This window comes from Triticum urartu, chromosome 5A (genome assembly GCF_056163025.1).
Source record: "Triticum urartu cultivar PI428250 chromosome 5A, HENAU_Tu73, whole genome shotgun sequence".
Taxonomy (NCBI): Eukaryota; Viridiplantae; Streptophyta; class Magnoliopsida; order Poales; family Poaceae; genus Triticum; species Triticum urartu.
Genome location: NC_141877.1, coordinates 675,952,160 through 675,966,211, shown reverse-complemented (window position 1 = coordinate 675,966,211; position 14,052 = coordinate 675,952,160). Strand labels below are relative to the sequence as shown.

General features: G+C 46.0%; 1 protein-coding gene across 1 annotated transcript; it reads right to left on the bottom strand.

The window, feature by feature from the left end:
• On the bottom strand, positions 1-13,460 carry LOC125507632 (uncharacterized). The gene is made up of 4 exons (XM_048672156.2): positions 13,268-13,460; positions 1,847-2,867; positions 268-1,748; positions 1-163 (listed from the first exon to the last, which is right to left on the bottom strand). The coding sequence occupies exons 1-3, from the start codon at positions 13,458-13,460 to the stop codon at positions 290-292; spliced, it is 2,673 nt and encodes an 890-aa protein (XP_048528113.2). The 3' UTR covers positions 1-163; positions 268-289.
• Between the last annotated feature and the right edge of the window lie 592 nt (positions 13,461-14,052).

The following is a 14,052-nucleotide window of genomic DNA, read 5'->3' as shown; positions in this document are numbered from 1 at the left end:
GTGCTCACTAGAATTCTCGATAAACATTACTTGGTGTTCAACAAATAAAACCGAAATCAAAACTTAACTATTGGCACTCTAAATACCTCAGCTGATGAAGATTACATGGATGATTGAGTGCCAAAAAAACCATTTATATTACCTAGACCGGCATAAAAATGACCTATAAAACATAAACACCAGAGATAAATCATGAATTAGTAACTAGTAGGATATAATGATAGAAACAACATTATGCAAGTGAAGATAGTTAGAAAGAATACATACCCATAATGAAGATTTACTCTCATTAAGTAGAACGTGGCAATGGCATTCTTCTACCTTCATGTTGAAATTCTTTCTTAATTTTAGCAAGATCAAGTCCTTTAAATATCTCTCTCTCGATGTAGCACACCATTAAGTCATCAAGCCAACCATTGGACATCTTGCTGCGCAAATCAGTCTTGATGATCTTCATTGCTGAGAAGGCCCTTTCAACCGATGTCGTTGCCACCGGTAGAAGCAACCCCAACTCAATAAGGCGATAAACCAGAGGGAACATAACATTTCTTTCAAGTTCAAACATTTTCTTGGCTAGGCTTGCAAGATCATAACAAACTCTAAAGTCATCATGTCTTCTCATGTGGTTGATGAACAACTGGAGCTCGGTTTTCATACGCTTACGGTCATCATTGGAGAAATCTGCATCATAGATGTCTGTAAGCTTAGCAACTTTGTCCAAATCAAACTTGGAAAATGAGTCTCTTGGGTCAAGACAAGAAAATCCACATAGCAGTTCTGAAGCCATGTCATTAAAGCGATGATCCAGCTCTGTGGTGATAGCATCTATCGCTGCATAGAAGGTATCAACATGAAAAAAATGTTCTTGAGTAACATTATTTCTCCCTCCTTTTCTTGATCGGCCAAATCTCGGTACAGCTTCATCCATATTTGGAACCGGAATATCATTAACATTACAAAAGATCTTGACATCTTCAAAGAGTGGTTCCCAACCATGGTTCCTCAAGTTGGCCAAGGAAGACCTCACATCTGTAACCAAAGACATGGCTTGAACAATATTCTGATCCTTCCGTTGGAGGAGAAGTGACAACTGATTTGTAATGCGAAGGATTTGCAACATCAACTTCATGATGAACACAAAGCTAAAAGACTCCATTATCTGCACCAAACCTCCTGCCCTAGATGGATTACGCTCATCCTCATGAACAATAGCTAACACTTGTATAACTGCATCCCACATCGATTCTATACGAACTAGTGTTTTATAATGAGAGCCCCATCTTGTATCTCCTGGTCTAGCCAATGATGTTTCTTGGTTTTTCCCTCTTCCTGAGAAAATTTCTCCACTCTCTAACTTAGCCAACAGATTTATGCGTTGCTTATCAAGCAATATATCCTTCCTCTTGCAAGACGAACCAGCGGCGTTCACAATCAAGGCCACATATTCAAAGAAATCCTCAATGGAAGAACAACATCTTGAGACAGCAACAACTACTAGCTGCAATCGGTGGGCGAAACAATGCATATAGAAAGCATATGGGTTTTCATCTCGGACAAGTTTTTGAACACTATTGAATTCTCCCCTCATATTAGATGCTCCATCATACCCTTGCCCTCGTAAATTTGCAATAAGTAGCCCATTCTTACCAAGAACCTCAACCAATGCTTTCTTTAGTGCTTCTGCTGTTGTCTCCTTGACATGCTTGATACCCAAAAATCTTTCAATAACTTCTCCCTTGCTCATATACCTGTAAGGCATAGAAGAAATAATACAATTAGTTAATTAGAAAAAAAGGCGATTACCAGGCAAAAGATGGAACACATAATAAAGTAACCAATGGCTTACCTCACAACCAAGGCCATTTGTTCTTTTACTGATGTATCACGAGATTCATCAATAAGAACCGAAAAAAGATTATCCCCCATCTCTTGTTTTATTGCTCTTCGGACCCCATCTGCACAACTTTTGGCAAGTGCTTTTTGAATTGTTGAAGAAATCATTTGTGCATTTCCTGGGCATAGCTCATCAAACGCAATTCTCACTTCCTCCTTTCTTGCTTTGTACCAATCAAGCATCTCTAGAAAATTACCTTTATTTAAGGAAAGGGCAGATTCATTGTGTCCACGAAATGGTTCACCTTGCAATGCAAGAAAACTTACAATCCCCAAAGATGTTTCCAAATGGGTCTCGTACTTGATTAATGATTCTTTGTTATAGAGTGTAACCTTACGCTTCAGACTTGAGCTTTGATGTTTAAAATCTTCATGTGCTGTCCTTGATTGATTGTGGATACTCCTGGGGCCACCAACATGAAGAGGAAATGCCTTGTATGCATTCTTCCAAGTACTGTGGCCATCTTTGGTGAAGGTAGTATGACCAAATTTTTCATCCACCGGATCTTGTCTAAAAAGAAAACAATAAAAGCAATAGACTGCATTCTTTTCCACGCTATATTCCAACCAAGGATTTTTTTCATACCATGCTTCACAAAAGGCCCTGTCAAAATGATCACGTTCGTACGTATGACCGACCGGTCGAGTTGGACCCTTTGCCACATAAGCCAATCTAACTTCATCTCTAATGTTGGGATGAAAATTATTAATTGGAATACGAAGCCCGGGATCAGGCTGGATGTGGTCAGGATGTAACTCCTCAATGAACTTGCCTTCTCCCCCGTCTCTAGCTATTGGTTCATTCTCAATATAATTTTCGCCTTCATTCTCTTCCTCTTGAACAGATGCTGAAACTTCAATCCGCACATTCTCTTGATGCGCACGCTCTTCTCGTCGTTCAACGACTACTTCCAAAGTTGGAGCTGGGCTTGAGGTGCTAGTGCCACTGGCTTTGGCAAAAATACTCTTTAAATCTGTATAAGAGAACACAAGAGAAACTAATTGGAGGTTGGAGCAATACCAATAGAATAATTAAATAAATGTTCAAGCAAGTAACCTGAGTACATACATGACACAATTGAAATGATGCGATCAAGGGGAAGAACCGAAGAAGTACAACTAAATTATACCTTTCATTACATACTTAATCCTCTTCTTCGGCGGCGTCATCTGCAAACCCTGCGGACTTGCCGAGTCGCGGCCGCCGCCTTGCTGATCTCGGAGCCTGTCGCCGGCTCGCCGCCTTGCCTGTCGCTGCCTTCGCGCCCACGGTGTCCGATGGTTGATTGCCGGCTGCCCGCTGCCATGCGTCCGTGCGGCCGTGCCCTAGCCTCTAAAGCGCCGCCGCGCCGCCTCCGTCTTGCGAGAAAGTAGCAACGAACGACTCGTATTCTCGTCTCGTAGAGTCGTAGTCTGCCTAGCAGTCGTGAAAATGTGATCGATCGTCTGTGTCCTTCAGCCCATAGCCCATGGGCACGGCCCGTCATTCAATCGGCAGTAACAAGCCCAATAGGAGGCACGCGCACGCCCCACTACCTGAAAAATACGCCAGGCTAATACACTAGTATATATACGTATTTGCACGGCAGCTTAGGTATGGCGTTCGCCAAACCACGCCATATAGCTAGCTTCGCCCCTGTTCGTGGCACTGCACAAAGAAATTATCGCAAAGAAGTATCGTGACCGGGGGGTATGTAGGACGGACGCCGAAGTTACTAGAGAGCACAACTCCACTTTCCTGCATTGGTTCAAAGAGCATAGTATTGCTAATCCCCCGGAGGAGGGCTCTAAGGACGGATTGCTCATATACGCCTTAGCACATGGCCCCTCGCCCAACCTCGTAACCTATCAGGCATATGATATCAACGGATACACGTTCTACACGGAGGCCAAAGATATGGACAGTGATGAATATCAGAACTCAGGGGTGACGATGAAATGCATGACCGGCAACGACAACGGCGCAACTGAACGATTTTATGGAAGGGTCGAGGAGATCTGGGAGCTTGACTACTCTGGACTGCACAACACGACGATGTTCCGTGTCAGATGGGCTAAGAATGTCGAAAGAGAAAGCCGGATTTTCACTACCATGACTATACCCGACACCAAGAGCGCTACCGTGAACGCTATCGCAAAAAACAAGCCATGGGTACACGCTAAGCACATGACACAATGCTTCTTCATAACCGACTCATGCAATCCCAGTCGTGTTGTCGTGAGGAAAGGCAAAAGAAACATCATTGGAATGGATGGAGTCACCAACGAGGAAGACTATAATCAGTATGGCAACCCAATGAGGGAAGATGACGATGATGATGAAGTATACATCAAAAGAAGAATCAATACTACATTATCAAAGAAAAATCGTACTCCATGGAAAAGGCAAAGTCACAATGAGGGGCTCAATTATTCTTCGACGAACAAGAAGGGAAAGAAGCTGACTCAAAAACAAAAACGTCAGCGCTGAGGAATCGGTCAAATGATGTAATATATATATATATATGTTCCTATTTTGTATAAACACTTAATTAGCCATTATTATGCATGGGTCCAATGATGTAATATATATATATATATGTTCCTATTTTGTATACACACTTAGCCATTATTATGCAAGGGTCCAATGATGTAATATATATGTTCCTATTATGCTGAGGAAAAGAAAAAAGGAAAACTGGTTATAGCAGCAGCGCTTTAGTGAAAAAGAGCTACAGCTAGTCAAGGTAGCAGTAGCGGTTTCTGCAGAAAATCGCGACAGCTAGTCAAGGTAGCAGTAGCGGTTTCTGCAGAAAACCGCTACAGCTAGTCGAGGTAGTAGTAGCGCGTTTCGTGTAAACGCGCTACTGCTACGTCCACTTAACCCAAAATTCTCCCTCTCCCTGCTTCATCCCGCCTCTTTTCCCCCAAATCCCCACTCTCTCTTCCCCGCCCCGTCGCATCGCCACGCCCGCCCCCGACCTCGGCGAGCTGTTTCCCGACCCCGGCACGCTCGCCCCCGACCCCGCCGCGCCCGACCCCGGCGCGCTCGCCCCCGACCCCGGCGCCCCCGACCCAGGCGCGCTCGCCCCCGGTGCCGGCGCTCGCCCCCGACCCGTCGGCCCTCGCCTCCCTCCTCTACTTCCTCCCCTCCCAACCTCGGCCGTCGTCGGGCCTGCCTCCTCGCCCTGCACCCTCTGTAAACGACCTCTCTCTCTCTCCCTCTCTGCTAGCTAGGGTTAATTTACTTAGGTTTTAGTTATGTTAATTAGGTTATCTATTTAGTTATGAATTTAGATAGGTTTCAAAATTTGCTGAATTTATATGCAAATTTGAACTGGACATGTGATATGTGGATATGTCATGGTTTGGACATGTCATGTTTTGGTAAATGATCCGAGTTGCCTATGTTACGCCAGAATGTTGATTCATTTCCGTTTCGGTGAATTTCAGGCGCTCGATATGTCCATTTTTTAGCAAAGGTCATGCCGAAATTTCCCGTGAATAAAGGCATGATTTGTGCTACATAGTTGGCATATCGAGTGCTGGCACATAGATTTCTTTTTTATCTCATTTCTCATTTATTCATACTTTTAGAAATAAATGAGGACACTTAATCATAGAAAACATGTCGAACAACGAAGAAACTGGGCCTTCTGACCAAGATGCAGACGAGATGGATTATGAGGGTGAACAAGACTACCTCGACTTTTTGACTGCTAAGCAAGGTTTGCAGGTCCGCCTCGATGATGGTACTGACGCCGACACCGACACCGACGGCGCCGGCACCGATGGCGGCGCCGAGACCGGTGGGGAAGGTACCGCCGGGGAAGATACCGGCGCCGATGCCGGTATCGAAAAGGGGCATATGAAGCAGAGGATACGAAAACCTAACAAACTAGGGATTGGACGACTTGTGATCACAAAGATGGCACCTGGCAAGTTTGAGCTGTTAGAGCCGGAAGAACCTCGCAAGTGCTATGGGAACCAAGTAGGATGCATCCTACAGGAATGTGCGAGCATCAATGACGATGACTTAAGGAGTAAAGAACATTTGACGCAGTTGCTCCTAACGAAGTGGCACAAGAGATTCAAGTTCCCCGATCGGGATGATAACATAGAACAGCCGTGGGATGATCCGAAGATGAAAAAGATTAACAATCACGCCATGGGCATGTTTAGCAATGATTTGGCCTCCTGGAAATTGAGGGTGAAACGAGCTATTGAGGCTGAGGAACCCCTGTCCAAGATTCTGGAGGAAAATCCGACACTTACGGAAGAGGAGTTCCAAAAGTTCAAGGACACTTGCGCTACCGAGGACGCCAAGGCTAAGGCTGCGTAATTAAAGAGCCTTCAGCAAAGGAACACAGGGAAGCATCGCCTCGGAAGCCGTGGCTACCTCGGTAAAAGGCCCATATGGTATAAGGAGGACGCGGAATGTGAAGCCGCGGGTCTCCCAGACCCCTTCGCGAAGTTCACCAACCCCTTGGAGCATGACTTCATCAGGGCCCGCTACAAGTGGGACAAGGAGAAAAAGGTTTTTACACGGACAAGATCACGAGGAAATTGATTAGACTACTGGAGAAGCAACACCAGCTTGCAGCCGAAAACCCTACTTCTCCGATGAGGCCCAAGTGGGACACCCCTCTCAACCGGGCCCTGAACGAACTTAAGGGACTCCCTTTGGGCCAGCGGCCGCAATATGGTCGTGTGCACGGCGCTGGAGATGGCGCCACGTGGAAGGTGTTTTACAACGAGGGCCCGGAGGCCAAGAAGCAGAAAAATAAGTTTAGTCAGGCGAACATCGACGCGAAGGTGAAGCTTGCGGTCGAGAAAAAAGCAGCTGAGGACGTGAAAAAAGCAGCCGAGGACAAATATGAGTTGCTACAGCAGGCAGTCAATGCAGCTGTAAGTGCCTGGAGAAATGATTTTGCTACTAACTTGGTTCCAGTTATCATCAACTGGACGAAGGAAAATCCAGACAAGACGGTACATGATTTCCCGTTGCCCAGTTTCGTCGGGAGCAACTCCATGAACAACAACACCATCGCACCATCACTTGCTCACGCAACTAGGCCTCCTCTCGCAGCCGCTCCCGCTCATAGCAGCCCATCCTCAGTCTCTAGCGCGCTTGGTGGGCCTTCGTCTTTGGTTGAGCTCGACGCCGTCACGGTAATTACATGTCGCACCAACATATATATATATATATATATATAATATTCCATTTTTGTTGCCTTTCGGATGTTTTACGCCACAGATGTGTTTGCAGGCGAAAGAAACCCCGTGCACCATACTCTACTTGATCAAAGGCCAGAAGGTGGACGTCGGAAAGGGGATGATAATGGACCCCTTGCAACCCACGTTCCACAACCAGCCGATCCCTGCTGGGCACTTCAGGGTTAGCTTGTCCAGTGTGAAATCGGGGCACGAGGATTTACCTCCTCCAGTACAGCATGTGGGAGCGGACGACGAGACCCCGCCGCGGATTGGAAGCTGCAAGGGTTGGGTGCTGCTATGGCCGAAGAATCTTATTCGTCTGGAGCCGGCCGAGAGCACACCAATAACCACACATCAACAAGCATGTGCGGAGACCACCACCCCGCCTACGCAAATACCAGCTCCTGTAGTGCCGGGTGAGAGCGGCGGACGACATGATGAAGGGGGTGCAATAGTGCTGGCTGATGTAATTTGTCCTGTAGAACAGAGAATGGATGATGAGACGGAGGTCGACCCTATGGATTTCCTCAATACAAACGCGTATGACTGTGACATAGAATTGATGAGTCAACCATATGACGAATCGGGCTATCAGCTTGCTAATGAGGATATGGATGATATGCCCGGGCAGGAAGGTCGTAGCAGGGATTGCAAAAAGTCTCTCTTCATGAAATCCTCACAGGACACGCCTGAAGATGCCGCCTCAACACAGGCTCAACTATCCTAGCGCGAGGGTCGTACAGTACTTAGCCCGGGAACACTGGGGCAGGGGTTAAGGAAGGGTCTAGAAGGTGTGCCCAAGAAAAAGGAGAGAAAGAGATCAGGGAAGATAGCTGCCTCCAAACAAGCCAGAGCACATAGCAGCCAAACGATGCATTCTGAAGAGCGTGTACCCGTGAAAGGTGCGGCCATGTTCCATCTCACGGGCGAGCCGATGCTACCGCCGAAACCACTTGAGGCACTAACAGGGGATCTCAGGAGACTGCACGACCATGTGCTGTCGACTGAGAAAAGCCTACTAGCCTCAAAGGATCCAGGATATCCGACATACGCGGCTCGTGTGCCTGAGGGGAAGTGCTACGTCGAGACACGGCCCGCGGAGGTGTTCTTCCTGCGGTTTGACCATATCTTTGAGATGTTTCTGGCAAGGCGGCTCGATTTTACAATCGTCTGCCTTTTTGTGCTACATATGAGCTCTGTCATGAACAGTGAACAAGTCTCGCAAATCTGTGTGGCGGATCCGTACTACATGCACGAGTCTTTCTTGAGTCTCGGCGACTTTGAGCGTGAAACTGCTAGGGACTACCTCCAAAACTTCATGGTACAGAATAAGGACCGGGAAATTGTCCTCGTGCCTTATCATCCAAAGTAAGTCAGTTTCGATAAACCCTTTCATACATTTCAATCATTCCTTCTCTCTCTATGGGGAATAATTTGAGGTGTCTTTTCCCCGCAGCAACGGGCGCGCCATCCTTATCGTTCTTTATCCGCAAGTCTCCCACGCCGTGTATTTTGACCATTCCAGAGACTACGAGAAAAAAGACTACACCCACATAATGAATATTCTAGATGATGCTCTCCAAGGCTTCAGCTTTAGAGGTGGCCACATGCAGATCAGGAAACAAAGGAACAAGAAGATGGGTTTCGCGCATAAAACTAACTTCTCCTGCATCCAAGTCCCAAAACCAAGCAATAAGGATGGATTGTACATCCTCCATCTCATGAATCAGTTCAACACGGATCACCAAAAGCTTCGCATGAGAAGCAGAAATGATGATCATATCCACAAGTGGCTAGAATCTCATGGAGAAGCGGATTATAAACTTAGAGATGTCTTCTTTCGCATCCAAAGCAACATTGCGACGATCATCATGAAAGAAGTCGTCGATGAGGAGGGGATGTTCCACCACGGCCCTATATCGCGAGCTGACGTCCGAACTCGCATAGGCATGCAACGTCTAGACCTCACGCCATTCAAGAAGCTAGGGTCCATCCTCGATGGTATGGAAGGATGGAACTTCTAGTGATTTATGATGCCGATGATGATGATATGTGTCGGTTGAACTTGTATACTATTTGTAGTGATGCAACTTTGTGATGTCCACGATCCCTGCCGAACTTGCGTAACGCTACTTTGTTAGTTTCCGTACGATGACCTGCGTACCTCTAGTTAATTAATTTGCGTACTGTATGTTGCATCTAGTTGCTAACCCTTTCTTTTTCGGTGTTCTCTAGTATATTTTGTTGCATATATATGATTGTACATCCTCTTCATGAACATGCATCTCTAACAGGTACCTAGTTTCTTGATGGCGAGATGGAACTGCTATGTCATGTACAAAGGGAAGGTTCCGGGGGTGTACAACGAGTGGCATGAGTGTCAGGCGCAAGTGAATGGGTTCTCGGACGCCAGCCATAAAGGCTTCAAAAGCAGACAAGAAGGAGAAGCTAGTTACTTGAGGTTCACGCTAGCGCGAGAGAGGACTCGTAACCGCCATCCATGTATTGCATAGTTCCGCTCTCACTCATAGTGATAGCTCTTCTCGCGTATACCTTTGTTTAGATGGATGACGTTGTAATTGCAAGTATTCGAGACTTGCATGTATCGCTATTTTCGAGATGATGACAAGATACCACTTTGTGTTGGATGATGATTATGACGAGACTATTTGTATGTATATGCTATGATTACATTTGTGGTCTCGCAGGCATTTGTATGTGTATCATGATGACATTTGTATGTGCTAAAGATTCTTCTATAAAGCCTGTTCAAATACAAAACAAATATGCCAAAAAAACAAAAAACAACTAAAATTAGCAGTAGCGAGTGCAGAAAAGTTAGCAGCAGCGCGGTTGTAGCAGTAGCGCGCACAGGGGAAGCGCGCTATAGCTATTAGCAGCAGCGAGGTTCCTTTAAGCACGCTGCTGCAACACTTGTGTAGCAGTAGCGCGGGTGGACCAGCGCTACTGCTATACGTTAGCTGTAGCGCCTTATTGGTAGCGCGGGTACCCGCGCTGCTGATAGGCCTAAAACCCGCACTGCTGCTAGCCTTTTCCCTAGTAGTGCTACCTCATGGTCATAGCAAGAGTGCGCAAAGTGCTCAACAAAAGGGCGATGGTAGGCATAGGAATCATTCACAACACCAAAGGAAATGAAGGGTCTAAACACATGGGTCAAATCCAAGACAATCCAAGCATAATGTGCATGGGGTGTAGTGAAAATTGTGTGGCACTCAACACAATGGAAAGAGCAATTGTTCATCCTGTGTGAGGCAATCATGTGACAAGCAACAGGACATGGCGTATGTGAATAAGTGACATTGTTGCGACCAAACATATGATAGGAGCAAGTAATCCAAGAATTGGATGCAACCTGGAAAGCAATCATAGTAATCAAGTCGTGCAAGCTAGTAGTGCGAAGATGAAACATACTAGAGGAAATCATGGCAATCATGTCATGTGAGCAAATCATAGGCATGGGCAATGCACATGACATATCACAAGCACGAACACAAAGCAAGATCATAGTATCATTATAGGCATGGGGCACAAAGCAAACATGGTAATAACAAGTGATATCTCCACCAAACTTGCAAATACACATACAAGTACTAGAATCAAGCATCATGTGTAATGCAAAGCATGGGTCACAAATGCATGGCACGGGCATAGGAAAGAGCATATCATGCAAAGTGAACATGGCAATATGGGCATAAAGTGAGAAGTGGTAAATAACCCATAACCATGTGAGGGCCATGTAGAAGAGATGTGTGAAGTCGTTGCGTGAGGGGAACGGTGGTAAGGACAATCCAGGGAATCCCAAGTCATCATTGCTCTCTAGAGCTCGTTTCGTCAACTCATGGGATTGTGAGGTTGACGAGTGTTCATGGGTACCTACACAAAAGAGACAAAAATGAAAGAACATGTGTGCATGGTAAATGTACACATCATCCATCATGATGTGTATGTGCATGTGTGAGTTAGCACAAGATAAGCATCGCTTAAAGAAATTTTATGCATGGTATAAGAACATGTCATCCATCGTGAAAGAATAGTTGTTATGTATGACATGATGAGGACGCAAATCAAGTATGCAATTATATGGCACATCATTCATGGAAAGCATATTGTGCACACAAGTATTGGGATCATGCAATGAATGGGATGAATCAAAATCTCCTAAAATGTATGAGGAAACTATGGGGGTCTCCTCATCAGCAATATTGGAAACATCATATGGGGAAAATGGACGACATCCAAAACAATGCATATCCGAAGCTAGGTGGCTATGGCATGGCATATGAGATAAATGATGCAAAGGAAGCATGTCAATATCATCACATGAGAAACAAGCCAATAACCATAGGCTTGTCATCTATGCCATATGTGCAAATTGGGTTTATTTTAATGGAATATGCATAGTCACTATGATGAGATTGCAAATAAGACATATGATGGATCTCATGCATAGCATATGACAAGTCAAGCGGATTGGAAAACATGATGTGACCAAGAGAATTATCACAAGTGATCCTATGCAACATGGCATCACAACTAATAGACTCCACATGGCAATCATCAAACTCATCATAAATGGGTAAATCATCGCATGGGGAAATCATACTAGCATGAATCATGGCAATATGGGGGATCAACATCATGCAAGCAATCAATGTCAAGAATGTCCACTAGTGGGACAAGAGCATCACCTTCACCTATGTTACCTTTCTCATTCCACTCATGTGATGTACGTGAGGTGGGAAAGACCAAATGGTGGTCATCATCTTCATATTGATGGAACCATGTGGGGGTGCATCATAGTCCACCATGGCCATCGTCATGTCCAAAGGAAGGACGAAGTCGTCGAGGATCGGCGCGTCATCATATATGGGACCTAGAACCAAACAAGAAGACACAATAGAGGGAGACGTTAAGTTGTTAGAAAGCAAAATGGCCTCATATGCCTCATCAACTACCTCACTCTCTCTATGTGGTGGTTCACTCACTCCCTCAAGGTAGGTGCACTCAATGTCACATATGGTGGAGTCACTCATCTCACTCAAGTGGTGGGGGTGGTGGCTCTCCTCACATGGGAATTGGGGCAACTCATCATATATGGGGCTAGTGGTGAAGTCACTCTCTCTCAATATAGTGGCAAAAGTCACTCAAGTCATCATACGTCGCCGTGGTCCAAGGGAAAATCCCATGCTCAACCGTCTTGTAGTCGTCGCCGTGGTTGAAGGCCGAAGATGGCACATCACCACTCTCATCGTGGATGAAGGCCAAAGATGGCACATCATCGCTCTAGTCGTGGATGAATGCCGAAGATGGCACATCATCACTCTCGCTGTCATGTAGCATGGTCATTGCGAAGTGAGCTCGGGGTCGAGTAGACTTTGCCTTCATGAGTTCTTGCTCTGCCTTGAGAGCACCAATGTAGTTGTCGTCGAGAGACTTGTAGTTCTCGAGGAAGATAGTCTTGGAGATGGCGTTGTTCAATCCCATCATGAAGTAGAACTTCATCCAAATGGGGTCGTCCACGCCGGCACGTCGCAAGGCTTCCTTCATGTTCTTAAAGTACTCGCCAAGGGACTTGGATCCTTGTATGATGTTCTCCAATTGACGTTGAAGATGTTCCATGTAGGTGGAAGGCACAAATTCTTGCCGCGTCGTTTTCTTCATCGTGGGCCACGTCATGGTGAAGCTTGTTGAAGGTCTATGAAGCCACCATGTCAATGCATAGTCGTGGAAGGTACTTGTGGCGCACTTCACTTGATCGTCGAAGGGTACTTGATGTAGCTTGAGGTAGTCGTCCATCTTGCACTCCCACTTGAGGTATTCATCGAGGTCAATAGTCCCAAAGAATGGAATCTCCTCGATGATGTCGACGTCGTAGTAGAAAGAGGGAGTAGTGGACTTGAGCTCGTGGAGTAGGCGAAGATGCCGTACGTTTGAAGGCGAAGATGCCTTGAAGTTACTTGGCAAAGATGCCAAAGGTGTTGAAGAAGCCGCAGCCTTGTAGTTGATGTCGCGGCTCTGAATAGCCCGTGCGCACGGGGTTGTCGGAGGTCGTGTGCACCGGGGTCGAAGGCCCGTGTGCACGGGGTTGGCAGAGCAGCCAACGTGTGTCCTGAAGCTCGCTCATCATGGTCAAGTCGATGTCGATGCTTCTGTGTACTTGCTGAAGATGGTAGCTCGGGAGTCTTTGCACTTGAGCGTCTTCTTGAAGATGAGGAAGATCGCTTGCGGTTCTTGATGAGGGCCTTGAGCACCTCCATTTGTTTGTCCATCTTGGCGTCGATGAAGTTCTTCATAGCATCAAACTCGTCGTCGTGGTTGTAGACCGGAGATGATGTGCTTTGCCTATCCATCACAAGACTCGAGCAAAGGTGAGTAGGAAATGAGATAAACAATACCAAGCTACCTTTTCCCAATGTTGAGGATGTATCTCGTATCACTCAATGTGAGATGAAAGAATAGTGGAATTGGTACCGGACTTGTTCAATACCGCAATGCACTACACACCGGGCATGTGTTCAAATCCTCGTACACACCGCGGTAGAGGATGCAGGCATTAGGGCATGCATGTATATTCAGCACCTTCAATCCTAGAGGGCATACAACCTTCTTTGTTGCGGACGTACTGTCAGGCAATTTGTTATCCTTTGGAAGCTTCTTCTTCAATATTTTCAGTACCTTCTCAAATCCTTTGTCAGGCACAGCATTCTCTGCCTTTCACTGCAGCAATTACAGTACGGTACCGAGCTTTGTGTTGTCATCTTCGCAATTGGGGTACAACCCTTTTTTGTGATCCTCTAACATGTGATCGAACTTCAGCTTCTCCTTTTGACTTCTGCACTGTTTCCTTGCATCAACAATGACACGGCGGAGATCATCATCGGGCACATTGTCTGTTTCCTCTTGATCTTCAGCAGCTTCCCCCGTTGCAGTATCATCGTATTC

What these genes read in the sequence shown, in the direction of transcription:
- LOC125507632 (XM_048672156.2), bottom strand. Translation starts at nt 13,460, where the DNA reads ATGGATAGGCAAAGCACATCATCTCCGGTCTACAACCACGACGACGAG. An exon ending in CGAGCTACCATCTTCAGCAA is followed by an intron (nt 2,868 to 13,267) that starts GTACACAGAAGC and finishes TCTCTTATACAG; the next exon opens with ATTTAAAGAGTATTTTTGCC. An exon ending in CAAATGGCCTTGGTTGTGAG is followed by an intron (nt 1,749 to 1,846) that starts GTAAGCCATTGG and finishes TATGCCTTACAG; the next exon opens with GTATATGAGCAAGGGAGAAG.